General features: G+C 45.4%; 2 protein-coding genes across 5 annotated transcripts in view; both read right to left on the bottom strand.

The window, feature by feature from the left end:
- HTRA1 (HtrA serine peptidase 1) overlaps positions 1 to 7,533 on the bottom strand; it is a 30,839-nt gene extending 23,306 nt beyond the window's left edge. Inside the window, exon 1 of the mRNA XM_064431513.1 lies at positions 6,846 to 7,533. Coding sequence (XP_064287583.1) covers positions 6,846 to 7,518 — 673 coding nt within the window. The 5' untranslated portion in view covers positions 7,519 to 7,533. The remainder of the gene's footprint in view (positions 1 to 6,845) is intronic.
- A 7,002-nt stretch (positions 7,534 to 14,535) lies between these two features.
- The window catches only part of PLEKHA1 (pleckstrin homology domain containing A1), a 29,017-nt gene continuing 26,141 nt past the window's right edge, over positions 14,536 to 17,411 (bottom strand). For 2 of the 4 annotated variants that reach the window (XM_064431515.1, XM_064431514.1), the window contains exon 12: positions 14,536 to 15,011. In XM_064431515.1, coding sequence (XP_064287585.1) covers positions 14,682 to 15,011 — 330 coding nt within the window. In that variant the 3' untranslated portion in view covers positions 14,536 to 14,681. Of the gene's footprint in view, positions 15,012 to 17,048; positions 17,120 to 17,411 lie in introns of all 4 variants that reach the window. The other 2 variants (XM_064431517.1, XM_064431516.1) reach the window with 2 other exon arrangements.

Below are 17,411 nucleotides of genomic sequence, written 5' to 3'. Positions count from 1 at the left end.
ACCTCTTAAGGGAAAGCCTATAAAAAGCTTCCTAAGATGCTGCTTTTCTGCAGCTGGAGAAGGCACTGATTTCACCACTTCTCTGGGGTAGGACTTAGGGGTGAGATGGAATTGATACAAATAAGGATCAAATCTATAGGAAAAATAGATAGAAAGCCCTCAGAACAGTAATAAAACAGACATCACTCCTACTCTGGGGTGTTTTAATTGTACAATACATGAACCCAGCATAACTACATTGCAAAGCCTCAATAGCCTGAAAAATCTGTCAGCCTTTGGCAGTGTTTTCTACATCTGTCTCAAGAATCACTCCAAGACCACCCAGATTTGTTTGAATGTGGACATCAGAAATCAGTGAGTGGCTGGGAAATGAACGTGGACAGATGTGGATGTTCCTTCTGCCACCCTAGCAGGAGAGCTGCAGTAAGGGGCTGGCACTGCCACTGGTGAGGCAGCCACTGTCACACAGCCCTGCTGCTCCTGCAGTCCTCATGAAAGGTTTAAAGGACAGCAGGTCTCAATTTCACCCTCTCAAATATGCATTTTTCAAATATATTTAGAGTCCTAATTATTATATTCATTGCTCCCCTATCATCAGCAGCTATTTAAATATTGATATTCTTATCCCCACACCTGTCCTGCTTTATTTTATGGACCATCTGAGTATTTTTCATATTTACAAGTGGCTTCTGCTTGCAAACTTTCAGTGTGTGAATACAAAAAAAAACCCCAAGGGTTAGCCTAGCTTTACCTTCTTAGATTGAGGTCTACACAGAGATAGAGAAAGGGCAGACACTCCAAACAGCGCCTGTGCCGTCCTGGAAAAAGGAGTGAATCATCCCTTTACCACCACAAACGTTGAAGCATGAGATTCCTGGGGTGTTGTGTTTATTTTGGGGGTGGGATGCTGGGAGGGGAGAGACTTGTTTGGGTTTTTCTTCCTTCCTAGTGCTTGGGCCACCCACTCCTTCCCCCCTCCAAGAGGGCTTTCTGCGGATGCAGATCGACAGATCATCGATGCTCTTAGCAGGGCAAAGCCAAAACTGCAGCCTGAAAGTTTGAGAAATAGAGTAATGGAAAAGAAAAGTAATGGAAAATGGAGCAGCAGTGCTGGCAAGGTGCAGAAAACTGAGCAGGGACTCCTGAAAGCTCAGTTTGCTCTCAGCTCTGCTGCTGGCTGACCTTGAGCAAAGCTCTTTATCTTTCCCTGCCCTAGATTCACTATCTGTGGCATGGGGCAATGACAGCGGCCTCTGGAAAAATAGTGAGAGCTCCTCCTCATGTTACCCTCTGCTACAGAAAATATTTCAAATTTTAGGCCACTGGGTAACTTCTGTGTGTGGTTACCAGATTTACTAAGCATTATTTTATCCATCAGTTGTCTGGCAACAAGAATCCCAGTGCTACCAGAAACATCTGAAGCACCACAGCTCGGTCTCACTGGGATTTCTAGCAGTTCTGCAAAAGGGGATGCAGGAATTATTCACTGCACATCCCTCTCCCATGTCTCACCAAAAAAAGGCTTTACAACAGTGATGAGATGGAAAGCCTGAGAAACCCTGATGGGGAAAAAGTGACAGAGACAAGAATGAGGTTTGGTTAACCAATACCACAGAGTTCTAATGGCACTGCTTGCAGTGACAGGGCCAGGTACCAGCCTGGTGCCAGCCTGCAGGAAAGGCAGAGGAAAATGCATCTGCTCACACATGAAACACATATTTGCTTTGTTTTCCCACTTTTGTCCTCCAGAAACAAGCTCCTGGCAGAGCACTTGTAGCAAATTGCACAACCCAACTGACCTCCAACCTTGTGCTTCCCCTTATCAGTGCACCAGGGTGCCTGATATTAACCCAGAAATTAAAGAGCTGCTCTGCTCTGCCTGCATAATTCCCCTCCAGTTGCTAAAACGTGGTAGCAAAGATCTTGTCAGTTCATTAAACTTTAAAATAACTATTCCCTGTGTCCTCTCTCACAAGCTTAAGATGTCATAACTCTGCTGTTACCTACAGATATAAGGTCAATATCCATTAGTATAAGATCAATTATTTTATAGCCCTTTGATATAAGGGAGTGGAGGGTTTTATTTTTTAGTTATATTCCTCTCTTTGAAGCAGGACAACCACTTTGGGAATCACAATGACCTGAATTCAGAAGGCAAAATAAAGTCTTTTATTCTACATCCTGAACACAGCCTCCAAAATAATGTCAGGTATTCACTTGGGCCCAGTTACAAAGGCAGTGGGACTCAGTGCCAAGTGCAGCCAGGGATCCTAGAGGCCCCAGCAGCTCCTGGGAGTGAGGAATGGCTGTATTTACAATACAAGTTCCACAGTACCCCAGTTTCTATTTCTGACGTTGCTTTCTTTCACTCCAAGCACACGTAAATTCACATTTGAAAAATATTTTCCAGCTTCTCCTATTTCTTGGACGGCAGAGCCCGAGAGCTGCTCAGGATCTGCTGCCTCCCTCACATCCTAACAACACTCCTGCTGCTTACTCATGGCCTCAAGTATTCCTGCCCAGTCCACAGGTACCTTTAAATTTCAAAGCCCAGAAGATGAAAGGATTGAATCTTTCCTTGTTCCAAATCTGTATTTACAGACTTGACTGTTTGAAGTTTGGAGACTGCGAAATTACTGCCTGCTCCTCGGGAAGGAAATCTGGATGTGGAGAGGAGAAAAGGTGAGCTGCTTCTGACAAACCACTTCTTACAGTTGCCTCCTCTCCGAGCTGAATACTTGGCTTTGGAAAAGCTTTTTAATCCCACACTTGGGAATTGGTTCTCTTCTGGAAATATGTTGCTATTTATTTCCATTGCCTTCAGCTGCCTCTTCATTCCCTCCCTCCCTTCTCCTGCTGCAGCAAAATAGACTTGAGGAAAAGTTGGAAAAGAGTGATGTTCAGACCACCCAAAGAGCAGCTGAGGGAAGAGATGACATTTAGCAGCACTGGAATGCTCAGTGCACTCAGACCCTAAAAACCTGGTGCTCCTGGGTCATTTTTAATAGAGCTGGCACGTGCCAAGTAACCTGCCAAAGCCTCCCAACACTTCTTCAGCACACAAATAACAATAATAAAACCACCACCATGTGCCTGTTATTATCTTCGGGGAAGCAGCTGAAAGCCTTGTTCATAACAACAGTATCAGCTTCCCTCTTGATAAATCTCTGGCCCAGTTCCCAACCTTCCCAGCAGATTTCCCAGCTGAGTTTCCCTGGTTATTCCTTCCTGCCAGGCTCAGCACTGCCAGCCATCACTCTGCCAGGCACAGGAATGCAGGCAGGTCCCTCTGCTGCCCATCCTCACTCTCAGGCTGCTCTGGAAGGACTCAGCTCATGACAAATGGGCTATTGACCACAGAGGTCCTTTTCTCCTGCCAGGTAATGACACTGAGACATTTGGATGCAGTCGTGCCTGGTGCATTTCAAAACACAAAGTCGGCCACTTTGCAGGAAACTGAGTGATTTATTTTTTTTTTTTGCTTCCCCCTTGCTGTCTGTAGAGCTGTGAAATCAGGTGATGGGGTAGCAGAGCCTGTATCTCAGAGACACACAGCTTTCTAGACTGAGTTACCCCTCACTACCTTCTCCCCAGGCAGTCCAGCTGCAATGCCCTGCTCAATCCCAGCCATAAGAGCTCCCATCAAACCCCAGATGTGACATCATGGTGTGAGCACGCCTGGGACCCAAGGGAGAGCCACCTGTGGCAGATGCCAGCAGGCTGAGCACTGCTGAGCTCACTGAGATACCACATCAGACATGGCAAACCTAATAAAAATACGAAAACATAGAAAACCAGCTCAAACCCAGGCAGAAAATAGTTAGAAATGGAGAGCAACCACAAGGAATGTTCCCCTTCCTTGGGTTGATGAGGAAGGGACAAATCCAGGTTAGTTTACATTTTACAGTGTGAGGAGCACGGCGTGGAGACAAGGGCACAGTGTCCCAAAACGCCTGCCAACACTTGTGGGAAAAACGAGGAAGGGAATAAAGCCTGGTTTAAGTTGTGTGCTGAGCCCTCTTTCCCGTGGTCAGCAGGAGGGATTTAAGGCCACCAAAAACATATTTGCAGAAGAAAAAGAAAACATCCTCCCACGTGCTGAACCTCACCACTGAACACCGAGGTCTTGTGGCAGCGCCCTCGCTCCTGGGTGAGGGATGCTCCCACACAGCCACAGCTCCTGCCCAGGGCACATTCACCTCTCTGTGGATTTGGTATCAGCACACACAGAGCTGCAGCAGCACGGGCTCGGCAGGCCTGAACACCCTCTGGCAGCCCGTGCTCTGATGGAAAGGGATTTCTTTAGTGGCAGCTGCAGCTCAGGAGCGCTGCCCGGGCTGGGGGACAGCAGGAGGTGGCACTGCTCACGCTGCCACAGCAAGCTGGACACTGCTGGGAGGGACTGGGGTCTTTTAAGGCTCATTTTGCACAGGGAATCGTCCCCCTTCTGCACACAGACCCACAGCAAACTGCTGCTGCCTCTACTGCATCCTCTGAAACACTGCTGGTGTTTGAAGAGATTCCCTGGAATCACTGATGGACAAAAACCAGCACTGGGAGTGAGCTGTAGAACATGAAAATTGAAAATGACAGAAAGTTTTACTTCATTTTTAAGCAATATATACAACATTGTACTTGACCAGCTACTGCAATAGTGTGAAGTTTAAAGACAACAACAAAAAGTGCTTTCCAAACCCTTTCTCTATGTTCCCATTCCTTTGTTTCCCAAGGCTGTTGCATTGTATTGACCAAATTATTTATGTGAGTGTGTTACTGTGAAAAAAATGGCTAGAGGTAACTCAATCTTTAGGTAGAAAAAGCACTCCTGATGATGAACTCAAAATAAAATTAAAAATTAATTACTTTAAGGGGCCAAATATTAGGCAATGCTTTTTCAAAACATCGATTCAAGCACTTTACAGCCCACTCTCCATCCCTTTTTGTTTCAGGTTCTCTACATATGAAAAAAAAAAGCTTTGCTGGTAGCAATGTTTGCTCTCATCCAGAAATAAACATGTGCTACTGGTTGGCTTCTCCAGCACTTTCTTTTTGTTCCGGAGGTGCAACAGGGCAAAATGATTGTCTGGAATTGCTCCTGATGGATCTACAACAGCAGAGCTTTCCCAGACAGGGACTCTGTGCATTTTCTGTACCCCCCACCAGAGGCACGTATTGCTCCCAGCCCAAACACAGCCCCAATTCTGCAAACGCTCAGCAGAAAAGGCTGAGAAAACAATCTTGGTTTCATGAATCGAGAATAAAAATCACAAGGCATTGTCTTACACTGGGCATCAGGAAGCTGTGGGGTGAAAAGTTTGATTGTCTCCAGTGACAGCAGATGCCAGCAACGTGCCGTGGAGCACAACACAGCTCTGACACCGAGGGGACAACCAGGGCTACAAAAAATTGATTGTGTTGGCACCAAGGCTGTGAGCTCGATCTGCAGGCTGAGCACACAGCCACTGTACATCAGAATGTTTTATGCTGGGGAGATGATGACCAAGTGTACAAAAAGATGTGTTTTAAAAGAAAGGAAGTCCAGAAATGATACAACTTAGACCAAAAGAATTAATCCTCACTAAAACAGCGCCGACTTACTAAAAAGTGACTCCCGCTTCAGAAATAAAGGCTTAATTCATGCTAATTTTTACACTTTAGTCCCTAATGGAGCCGAACGGCTTGGAAGGGATAGAGAGCCTCGGCTTACGGGGTTTAATCCAGCCCGCATTAGGGGCTGCGTCTTGTGACGATCATCCCCTGCTTATCCCAGCTCGGCTTTGCCCCTCTTTGTGTCACATCCTGCTCCCACCGCTCCTGCCACACCAAACTTCTCCGGCTGCTCAGCACAGCCGCTCCACTGCTCAGCCGCCGTTTCGTAACCCGGCAATGCCTCTTTACATCGTTTACAAATAATCTGCATCGCTCCTGCACTCCGAGTACTCACATTACATCGGGCCTGAGTCCTCTGACAACTAAAGAATGCTGAAGGAGAAACGCCAAGAGTTGTTACTTATCGGCGTCCATCTCCATCCTCCAAAAACCTCAACAAAAACAAGCGCAAAGCTCTAAGCTGAGCTTAACACGCCGTTAACAGCCTTCTCCCTTTTCTTTTATTAATCAGAGCTCATCCGCTAAGCCGGGCCGAGGCAGGCAGCAGCCTGCTCTGCGCACCCCTTTGCCCCATCACATCCGAACGGCTCCTGCATTCCTGGCTTTATTCCCCGGGGCATTTCCCGGTGACAGAGCGCCGGGACGGCAGCGCGCTCCAGTTCTCTCTCCAAACTTTGCTGGAGCCGCACCGCCGGCCCCGGCTCCGCAGCTGAGGGTTTGCACCAGTTTCCCCCAGTTTCGAGCCGGGCATCGCCCATCGGTGGAGGGGTGGGAGATAAGTTTAAACCGGGTACAGGGTTTTTCACCCCCCTGCCGCTGCCAAACCTCATTCCTGCTCGGGTTTCTCGCCGAGCCGGAGGAGCGGCGGGGTTGAACCGCGGCCGAGCCCGGTGTCCGGCTCCTCCTGGGGACCCGCATCCCGACGCGGCATGAGGATGCTGGGGGGAACATCCGCGCTTCTCCCCGCACCCCGAGGATGCTGGGGGGAACATCCGCGCTTCTCCCCGCGCCCCGAGGATGCTGGGGGGAACATCCGCGCTTCCCCCCGCACCCCGAGGATGCTGGGGGGAACATCCGCGCTTCTCCCCGCGCCCCGGGCCATCCTCCCGCGGCATGAGGATGCTGGGGGGAATCTTCGCTCTTCTCCCCGCGCCCCGGGCCATCCCCCCGCACCCCGAGGATGCTGGGGGGCACCCCCGCGCTTCCCCCCGGGCCATCCCCCCGCGCATCCTCACCCTGCCCGCAGGCTCCGCGCTGGATGGCGATGACGGGCGGCTGCCGGAGGCGCTCTGCGCGGCGGCTGGCGGCCCGCAGCTGGCAGTGGCTGGCGTAGGTGACCGCATCGCTGCCGCACACGGGCTCGCTGCTGGTGCACTGGCAGCGCCCCGCGGCCGCCCGCTTGCGCACGGTGGCCGAGGCGGGGACGGCCCCGGGCGGCAGCACGCACTGCAGCCCCTCTCCGCAGGGCGGCCCCGCGCCCCCGCACGCCTCGCCCTCCTCCGCGCCGCACACGCGGCAGCAGCCGCAGGCGTCCAGCACCGGCCCGCCGGGACACGCCGCGGGCAGCGCCGGGCAGCGGGAGCGATCGCAGCGCTCCGGGCAGGCGGCCGGAGGAGCGGCCAGCAGCGAGGGCAGCGCGGAGGGCAGCAGGGCCGCCAGCAGCAGCGTCCAGCCCCGCAGCGGCATCGCGGCGGCTCCGAGGAGGAGAGAGCGGTGAGAGCGGCGGGGCCGGGCGGGCGATTTAAGGGAGAGGCGGCGGGGCGGGGCGGGAGCGCGGGCACGGCCCCCCCGGGATGGGACACCCCAGACCGCCCCCCCGGGACGGCGACAGCCCCCGGGACAGCGATACCTCCCCCCGGGATAGCGATACTCCCCCGGGACGGCGACAGCCCCTCGGGATAACAACATCCCCGGGGACAGCGATACCTCCCCCCGGGACAGCGACAGCTCCTCGGGATAGCGACAGAGCCCGGGATAGCAACACCCCCCCGGGACAGCGATACCCACCCCCCCACAGATCCGCGGAGAAACTCGGCGGTGAAAGCAGCGAAATCGCGATTAAGATCGGGGGAAAAGCTGATAAGGCTCCCCTGCCAACAAGGGGAGGGGGGTGTGAGCGCTTCCCCAGCTCAGGAATTACGGGAAAACAGCCCAAAGGAAGCGCCGGTAAAGCTTCCAGCTGATAAGGGGATGCGGGAGCGCGGGGCCGGTGCTGTGGTGGAAGGGGTGAAGCCATACATCCATTCTGTGTAAATGTACGCAAATATGGGGCAATTTAAATCGATATCAGTTCCGGTATTCCCGAGGGATCCCCGGCTCGGGAGGCGCTGGCCGGTACCCGAGGGATGGGAGGAAGGATGCTCCCGAGCCTTTGCTCGGCCCCGCGCTTCCCCCGGCACGCTCAGAGCCGCAGGGCGAGGTGGATACCAGCAATTAGCAGAAGGTTAATCAACCGGAATAATATTAGGGAAAAAAAAAAAAGGGAAAAGGAGTTTTCCACCATCTCGGGCAGGCTGATCCCATTTATCCGGCAGCTGGGCACCGGCCAGAGCCCAGGGACAGCGGCCTCTGCCATCTGCTCTTCGGGCACATCCAAGGTGCCCTCCGAGGGACAGGGCATCCCTGCCAAAGCTGAGAGGGAACGCTTTAACAGAGCTGGAAACTAAGCAAAGCCAATTTTTTTTTTTTTTTAATTACAAGCCGATTAAACTTTTGAACAGGATCCCAATCTATAATTATTTCAGTGTACCTTTATCAGGCGCCGATAACCAAGCAGCTAATGAAATTTACAACCCATTAGGCAAAAGGAAATGCTGTTAACTGTTAGATGAGCTGCGACCCAGGAGTTGAACTTGTCAGTAACTACAATAATAGAAAATAATTCAAAATATTTTCTCCCAGGAAAAGTTTAACAACAAGCCATTTGAGCGTCCCGAGCACCAGAATTCCAATAGTTTCAGGGAACACCATAAAAACTTATCAAACTGTGTGCAAAACTTACTAAACTTGTTGGTTAGTACCTGAAGCTTGGAAACCAAGTATATTCCAGTGTTCCCAGTTAAAGTTCCAGTGTGAACTCTTTATATCTGCAGTTTTCCAATGACTTCTGTGCTCTGCAAAAGAGATTTCAGGACAATCCCCCGATTTCAGAAGCGACCCAAGCAGAAAAATTGGACAATTTACAGAAAATTGTTTTAATATTAAAATATTTTTATTAACAAGTCTAAGAAAAAGCTCGAAAATATTTACAAGTTAAAAATATTTTAAATGTTTGTATGTCCATATACATACATATACCCCCTGTATATATGTGGGATATATATATATCCATGTATATATATATATATATATATATATATATATATATGGATAGATATAATGGCAAAATGTTTCTAAGTAATTAATTATCCACTGCTTATCGACTACTTTTAACAGGCTTTGTGGTTTTATAAGCTTGGGGGGTTTTTTGTTTGATTTGGGCTTTGCCCCTTTTTAAATAAGGATAAGTCTTTAAGGAAAGGTGATGAGCTTTTAGCAAGAAAGAAACAAACAAACAAAGCCCACCAAACGAAAACGAAATCCAAACTCATTTTTAAAAAAGACCAAAAAAAACCACAAAAAAATTCCAAACCAGACCAAAAAAAAAAAAAAAAAAAAAATTTAGGAAAGATGTCAGAAACTCCTATTTGGAAGCAGAAACAGAATATTCAAAGATAAGTGAATTATTGTGGGGTTTCATCCTCCCCAGCCCAGAAAGGCTCTCTGCTCTCCTCTCACATCGTTGTGGTCAGATAACTTACTGCCCCGAGCCACCGGAGCCTTATCTCCACAGGCAGGAAAAAACTACCCCCAGTGGGAAAGCTCCAGGTTGTGTCATCCTCTCTCCATGGATGGTTGTTTCTTTTTATCTTCACCTTTGATAGTGGTTGTTCTAGAGAGGAAAGGTGTACAGTTGTTTTTTTTTTTTAACACGTCAGCCAGCACTATCAGCTTCAAACTCTTTTTGGTAATAATGTAAATCTTCTATTGAGTATTAAAAATATAATATTTTATGATATTAATTTTATAGTTGTCATGTAGGTACATAAAACCTAAATATAAATGCTTTGCTTTCCAGAATAACCGAGCTAAGTCTCTGCGGAGGTTAATAAATTAGCTCACTGAAAAGCAGATTTGTTAATTGTCTATCTGATCTGTGCAAAGTGCCTTAGACCTGAGATGGGCTGCAATTATTTCTCCTCCACCTGTCACAGAAGAGTTCCCCGAGCCAGCACACATTAACCACCAGAAAGGCCAAAAAAAACCTGAAAAAAACCAACATTCCAGAGTCTCAGAGGTAAAATATCTCATATATATGTTATACATGAATAATTTAGTATTAAAATATCTCACATATGAATCATTTTCACACGGAACTGGGTGCTAGGAGGCTCCACCTAGAGATCACACAGTAGAAATTCCCCTGGAGGTATGGAAGTGTGGGCACTGCTGTCGGGGATCCAGGGATGCCAGGGATGCTGTGCCAGCCTGCCCTGCAATGTGACCCTCGGAGCACCTGGGCACACACGGAAAGGGAGGAGAAAGGAAAGGTTGAAAAAAGGGTAAAGTCTGAGTCTTGAATGGTTCTGGCCAGAAAACAGGATGAAGGAGGTTTGGGAAGTTTGGAATGCTGGTAGTCTGAGCAAACTCCAACATCTTGGACTTTGCAGAAAGCTTTTCTAGCTTTATTCTGTTTGCTTCATTATTATCATTATTTTGCTTCATGCCTTAATGGCTTCCTCTCAGATTTTCTGGGGAAAAAGCATAACAACCCTACCCCCACCTCCCAAAAATCCAGGACTTCTCCACTTTAACATAACAAGAGAAATCTTACAAAAACTGAAAGAAAAAACCCCCAAACCTTTATAAAAAAATACATTCATTGCTACATACAGAAAAAAAATAAATGATACTGCCTTGAAAGAGAATGGCTTCAAACCAGGGAATTTAAAACTCCACGTTCTTTTCCCGATACAATCTGGCCCTGGTTCTTGACAAGCATTAACTGCTGGCATAATTTACAAACGAAACGAAACCATCGGGGTGTCTTTTGTAAAGGCTGACACGAAGCCAAGCGACCTGCCCCAAGAAACAATTGCTGATCTGCACCCGGCGTGTCTTTGTGGTCAGGTGGCATTTCCTTCCTGGCGGAGGGCAGAGCTACCAGCAGCAGCGCACGTAGGACACCGCAGCCTGTAAAACAACCCTGAAACTTCGGCATTTACAGGAAAATGCCCACTGCCACCCCTCTGAAGGGGCACAGTGCGCAGCCAGGCGGGGACAGTGGAATCTGGGTAATTGGGGATTTCAGGACAGCATCTCTGAGAGAACCCTTCTGATCCATCCGTGTAAAGACAGGAAAATCCATGTTACATTTTCTTCCCCTGGGATGTTTTTTTATCAGTATCCCTTGAGAGCAGAGGTGACTCGGGTGTGCCTGGCTGCCATCAGAACACAGAGTGGTTTAAATTCCTGCAGGATGCGCTCACCGTGCACCCTGATAGGCAAAATTCCCCTCGTTTGAAATGCAAATCCCAAATTACAGCGTCAAAGGTGACACTTTGCAGGGCAGCGTTCAACAGCTACTAGGCCATTAGTAGTGCCTTCACAAATGAGCACTGGTGCTCATTTCTTTTCCTCAGAGGTTGCACTGAAAATCTCAAGTGAAAAATCCAGGCAGACCCAAGTCCCGGGGCAGGATTCGGGTTTCAGTTCTCCAGAGAGCCGCCTTCAGTATTTCACTATTTCCCTACAGAAGGGCTGCAGCAGCTCACTGGCTTGGAGCATCAAATAGTTTGTAGGCTGTTCTAGAAAGTTCAGGTGACTATTAAGACATTAAATGAAACTGTTAAAAGGTAGAACTGCACATGGCACAGAGGGCTTCACTGCTTTAATTTCAGTTTTTAAACTGAAATTCCCTATCCAATATTTGCCCTTCTTTCATTTCTCCCCTCTCTCTCACATCTATTTAAAATGGAATTGCTATAAAGACAGTAATATTTCTGTTCCACACCTTCAGAGTGTACATATTAGGTGCACTCTGTAATTTCTCCATCTATTATAATACTTAATATAAAACCTAAAAAAAAAAAATAGCCTAAAGAGCAAATATAAAAAGAACAACAGCAGCCAAAAAACCCAACCTGGAACAGTCCAGTGACTTAACAACTGGAGTCTCCAGATCAGTTTTTAAGTATGAAATACACTTTAAAAGCAAATTAATGCTAGACTTGACTGATTTTTAAAGCTGGAGTGCGACCCCTAGGTGGTGCTGAAATCCTGATATTCCACGAAGTTAAGGAATATTCCACTTTATTAAACTGTATCCAAACACACCACCCCTCAGCAGCTGCCCCAGGAATGTGCACTGCAGTCAGCAGTTCCATTTTCTCTAAGTATTTTATTTTAACACAGTGAGTTTAAACCTGTGGCCATACAGGATAATTTCATTTCCTCGTCAGTGAAGGGGCAGAGTGCACAGCCTGGTGGTGCCAGTCTGGGTTTCAGAAAAGCATCTCTGAGAGAACCCTTCTGATCCATCCGTGTGAAGACAGAAAAATCCATGTTACAGTGTGGTTTTTACCAACATCCCTTGCATAACGTGTGAAACTTCCACAGAAGAAACTGAGATTAGCACAAGAAAATCAGCTCGGTCTGTTCAATTTCATTCTTAGACTACATAACTTGATTAGATTTGAAGAATTAGAGATGCTATGGCTGGATAAAGGAGAATCTGATCTCTGACATACTGAAAAATAATATATTGCTCTGATCAAATACTTGTCATGGTGCAAAGAAACTCAACCAGATGTTATTTTAAGTTACCCAAACTGATTTATTGACAATTTAAATGTGACATATTTACAGCACTGTTTCTAAAATAATTTAACAATTTTCATAGATTTATAAAAGTACTGATAAATAGGAGACCCTGACAGTGACCAACCACAAATATTTCCCTATGCTACTGAACTACAACAGTAGTTCATTTCTTTTTTCGTTTTTCTCTTTTTCCCTCTTTTTCTAAGTCCCATAATGGAGCTGCTTTACCTCCACCCAATGTGTAAAATTGCCAATACCAAAATACAATAAAATGACCATGCAGTGTGAAAGCTGTACCAGAGCAAGTGATTTCAGATGTTAGACTACAGTAAAAATATTACAATGCAAAGTGTCTTCCACACAGAATGTACTTGTGAAAAAATAAGCTTTTAAAGAGCTAATGGTTTATTTTTATAGAAATTAAGACCTACAATACTAGTACAGACATTTACAGTAATTTCCAATTTGTGCTAGTTTTCACATATATCTAAAGTCAAACAAAACCAGTAATTTACAGACACCACTGCCTTAAGACAGTGGTTAGTTAGCTTATGGATAAAAAAAATAAACCAAAACCAAAAGAAGGTGCTGATATAATTTAAGGTTTTGAAATCATTATATTCCATTCTTGTATGACACCAATTATTCTGTCCTGGGATCAACAAATTGCTGTGGTAAAGCCATCCACATCTCTCAAGCAGGAAGTCAGTTTGGAAGTTGGAGAGAAGATGGACTTGCCTGATATGTATCTTAGGTTCCAGCAGACAAGAAAGTCTCACAAAGCTGGACAATCAGGATCACAGTAAGCAGCAGCATGAGATATTTGTGGGGTTGGGATTAAAGCAAATGGTTTTTTTTCCAAAAATGATGAAAAGTACACTCCACCTAATCCAATACTTGAAATGTAAAGGTTCTCCTCGCTGGCATCACTGATGCCCCATAACACAATGTACACAAAGAACAAATACTCACTTTTTAAGAACACATATTGCACAGCAGTGGGTGCAACACCAGAACACTGGTACCCCTGGCATAAATTTTGTTTTAAAGAGCTGTTTCAAGCTATGCTATCCAGAGCAACTCCAAGCCAATGCTCAAACCCAGTAAGAATGGTCTGTGTACATCACTAACCCAAAAGTGTTTCAACAATGTGAGAGAAAACACAGGCACTTCAGATTCTTAGTGCACCAAAAGTTATAGGCCACGATTGCAGGACTAGGAACAGTTCAGTACCAATAACAACACAACTAAAGGGGCTCTTCCACTGATCAATACAGAAACAAGAACTGCTCACAAAGCGCTGGGAAGGAAATCATTCTCAAAACAGTAACCAAACAGTACATTTAAACATTTAAGAAAACATAATTGCTGCAAAGCCTAATGTAACACAACATAAACCCTACTTAGTTAAAAAGATCTAAAGTGTCCAAATTCCAAAGTCCAAATTCTCTTCTCCCCCCCTCCAAAACACCAATACATGCAGTCCATGAAAATCCAAATGTGCAAAAGGTTATAACCCACCTTTAGGAGTGCATCAAAAATAGGCTGACTATTCAAAATATTATTTTAGTGGAAATTTTACAGCACCATAACTAGAATTCCAAGGGAGTTCAGAATTCTTGTTCTGATAACGAATCAGTTGACACTGTTGATCTTAAAGAACAGAAGAAACATTTTGTGCATTTCCTGGTATCTGAAAGTCACGGAGAGAAAAAAAATTCTCATATATGCCTAAAATCTTACTGTAGTTTAAGATGAAATTAAATAATCACATTTGTTGGCAACAAGTTCTCCAAAATAGAGCGTTAGTTGCAAATTTAGTAAACCTGCCAGATTAGGAATTAGAAGTTGCTGGTACCTTGCTTACTTGCAGAAGTACTTTTTTTGTTTGTTTAATGCATTTTGGGTTGGTTTTTTTTCCTAAACTGTGCAGTTTGGCCCCTCCCTAGTAAGTGATTTACTCTCAGGCTTTGAGAAAACGCCTAAGGTCCATCTCTGACCCTCAGCTGAAAGGCAACACACAAACACATTATATATACCCATGTGTGCACAGAACACACACACACATATATATAACAGCAGTGCTCCGGTTTGTATTTTTTTTTGTTTTGTTTTTTTGTTCTCATTTCCTGGAATTTTCTTTGGTTCAAAGTCCCAGCAAGGAAATTAAAGGACCGAACAAATGGATCATTCTCCAAACGCTTCCATGCCTACACATCACTAACTGGAAGGCTTGCATCATCCAGATCCACAAGGCCAGGATCCTGTTCCTGAGTGCCATTTTTGCTCCGGGGTTCCCAAGGGCCCCGTTCAGTCACTTTGGAAGTTGATTCTCTTGGAGCGACAGCCTGGATCTTGTAGCTCCTTGGCTTGGCCTTGGTAAAAGACTCGTGAAATCCTCGCTTCTCCAAGGCAGGGGGTTTGGGGTGAGGGGCTGGGGCCAGAGGGCTGCCGTGAGGGGCTGTGGAATGTGAGCTGGCTGCGGCTGCGCCGGCAGGACGGACAGCATGGCCGGGTTCGGAAGAAGGCTCGGGATGCTCCTGGAAAAAGAAGGGAATGTGTCAGATGAAGTGGCTGACGTCGCGTTGGAAAGACGCAGTTTTTCAGATTTCACACTCACAAAAAAAAAAAAACAAAAAATAAAAATATCGAGACAGAAAATACACAAAGCGAAGCATCAGCCACGGCAGCAGGAGGCAGGTGCTTTGTGAGGCACTATTTACTGAGTGTGAGCTCACAGCAGCGTGTGACAGCAGCATCAGCTGCTGCATTCTATGAAATTGAATTCTTAAATCAAGCACAGCAGCTCTGTAGACTTTAGTCCAGCAATTTAGGCTCCTCATTTTACTGAGATGTTAAATAACCTCTGGAAGATGCACACTTCAAAGGCACATCTTTCCAAAAGAAAAATGTATTCAGACCTATTCATATAAATCAAGCTCTTGTATCCTGGATCCTGAAGCAATGCACTGTTCCCTGCTCTTGGAGCACTAAATCTTCCCAATTTTTCACCAGGACCAGACAAAAATTTTAAGCTATCAAGGATATCTAAAAATTTTCAAAGTTAATGACCTAGAAAAGAAACTGATACTTAAGCTACTCCTTCCATGCAAGTTATTGTTTTGTGTTTATTATCATTATTCTGCTGACCTTTACATAACTATCAAAATATCTGCCACCATTTACTTACTGACAAAAACAAGTCCCCAGACTACCCAGGAATGATTTAGTTGTCTGAAGAACAGGCATGGAATGCCATTTGGATGTCCTGGGATAGCCTGACCTCCTGAACAGGAACAAGAAGTTCCTTGGGCTCTGCACTGCATCCATCAGTTCTGTCAGGATGTCTCAAATCCCTGAGCAGTGCTGGGTCTGAAATGCTCTGATCCAAATGCTGTGTAATGTTGCAGTGAACTGTGTGTGCATTAGGAGCTGCAGCTGCTGCCAGGTCTGCCATCACCAGTGTTAGTCCAGGAACTAAAGGAATCTGCCAGCCCATGTGCACACACAAATCAAGGCATTTCTCAAGCACATTTGTTAGCCAAAAAAAACCCCAAACCCATCACAGATGTGTGTCCAAGATGCAAATATAAATCCTAAATTAAATACTTTTTTTCCACTTTAGTTTTTCAAGTTTCTTTTAGAATGTTATGACATTCTCATGACATATGAATTAATAAATTTAATCAAAATGGATTCTGCCAAGTACTACCATATTTCTTTTTATAAATGAGCTTAATGCTATTGGATGAACCTTTGCAACTTTTTTTTGGACTTGAGTTCGGTATTTCACATCATTTACATTGCCTTATTTCATACCTGACTTGATACTCCTCTTAAGGAAAAAAGTTTGCTTTAGCAGAACTTATGATTCACTGACTTACCTACTGTTCTTACTAATAATTTTACTTCACCAAATAGGACAAAAGGGATATTAGGACAAGACCTCTGAATTTTTGCTAAGCTGCCCTGAAGGATATCTAGATTTTATTACCCACACTGGCTGTAATTTCACAGTTAAGAGACTGTGCTGCTGCACTGCTCCCAAAGTGCCCTGCTTTGAAAGGGTATTGATTATTATATAATGCTTCTATGTTTGAACTAATCATTTCATGCAGAGATCTCATAAGCCATGCAGATCAGGCTACTTTAGACCCTTGCAAATGCCAGAGTTACAATGTGCAAGTTCTGTGTGCACTCATCTGTATTAGTTTGTGGGCAGCTTCCATTTAATGTCACTTTGGCGCAGTTTCAAAACAAATGTAAAGTAAAATGGAAATATGAACTCTCATGCAAATTAGTTTTAGTGCTTTCCTATTAAAGTGACATCACTTATGGTTAAATATTTACTGTGCTTTGACATATAAGCAGTGGTTTTGGTGTTTTTCATTTCCAATCATTTTAAAAGCAAGAAGAAACAGTGCAAACCTGTGAGTGAACGATATTATTGATGAGTTAGTTTTCAGTAATGATAATGACAACAGGCAGCATTATTTTTTAGTTTGTTTTATAGTGCAAATTAGTGTCTAGTCCTAGCCCTCTGTTAAGAAGGCAAGTTTCCATGAGAGCCCACATACGTGCTGCATTCACCAGTTCTTGATGTATACCTCTGTATACAAGGATTCGACAGCCTTCTGGCCTGCCGCATCTGGAACACAGTGCAAAGCTAAGATTAGAGTCACCTGGACTTGGGAGAGAGGACAACAGAGGGAACAAGAAGTGATGCAGACAGTCATAGCTACATTGCTCAGTTAGCCCCACACGGAAAAAAAATAACAAAAAAAAAACCACAGGGAAAAAAGCGTACAGAAAGAAAAGTTACCTGCTGTTTTCATTGCCCCCACAAAGAGAAAATTTGTATCAGGAAGTTTTATTTAAAAGCATGAAGCAGCTACCAAAAACTGGTTGAGAACTTAGGTGAGATACCAGAAACACGGTAT

The sequence above is a fragment of the Passer domesticus genome, chromosome 8, assembly GCF_036417665.1.
Source record: "Passer domesticus isolate bPasDom1 chromosome 8, bPasDom1.hap1, whole genome shotgun sequence".
In the NCBI taxonomy this organism is placed as follows: Eukaryota; Metazoa; Chordata; class Aves; order Passeriformes; family Passeridae; genus Passer; species Passer domesticus.
Note: the sequence above shows the minus strand (reverse complement) of the source record. Positions and strands in the feature narration are given on the sequence as shown.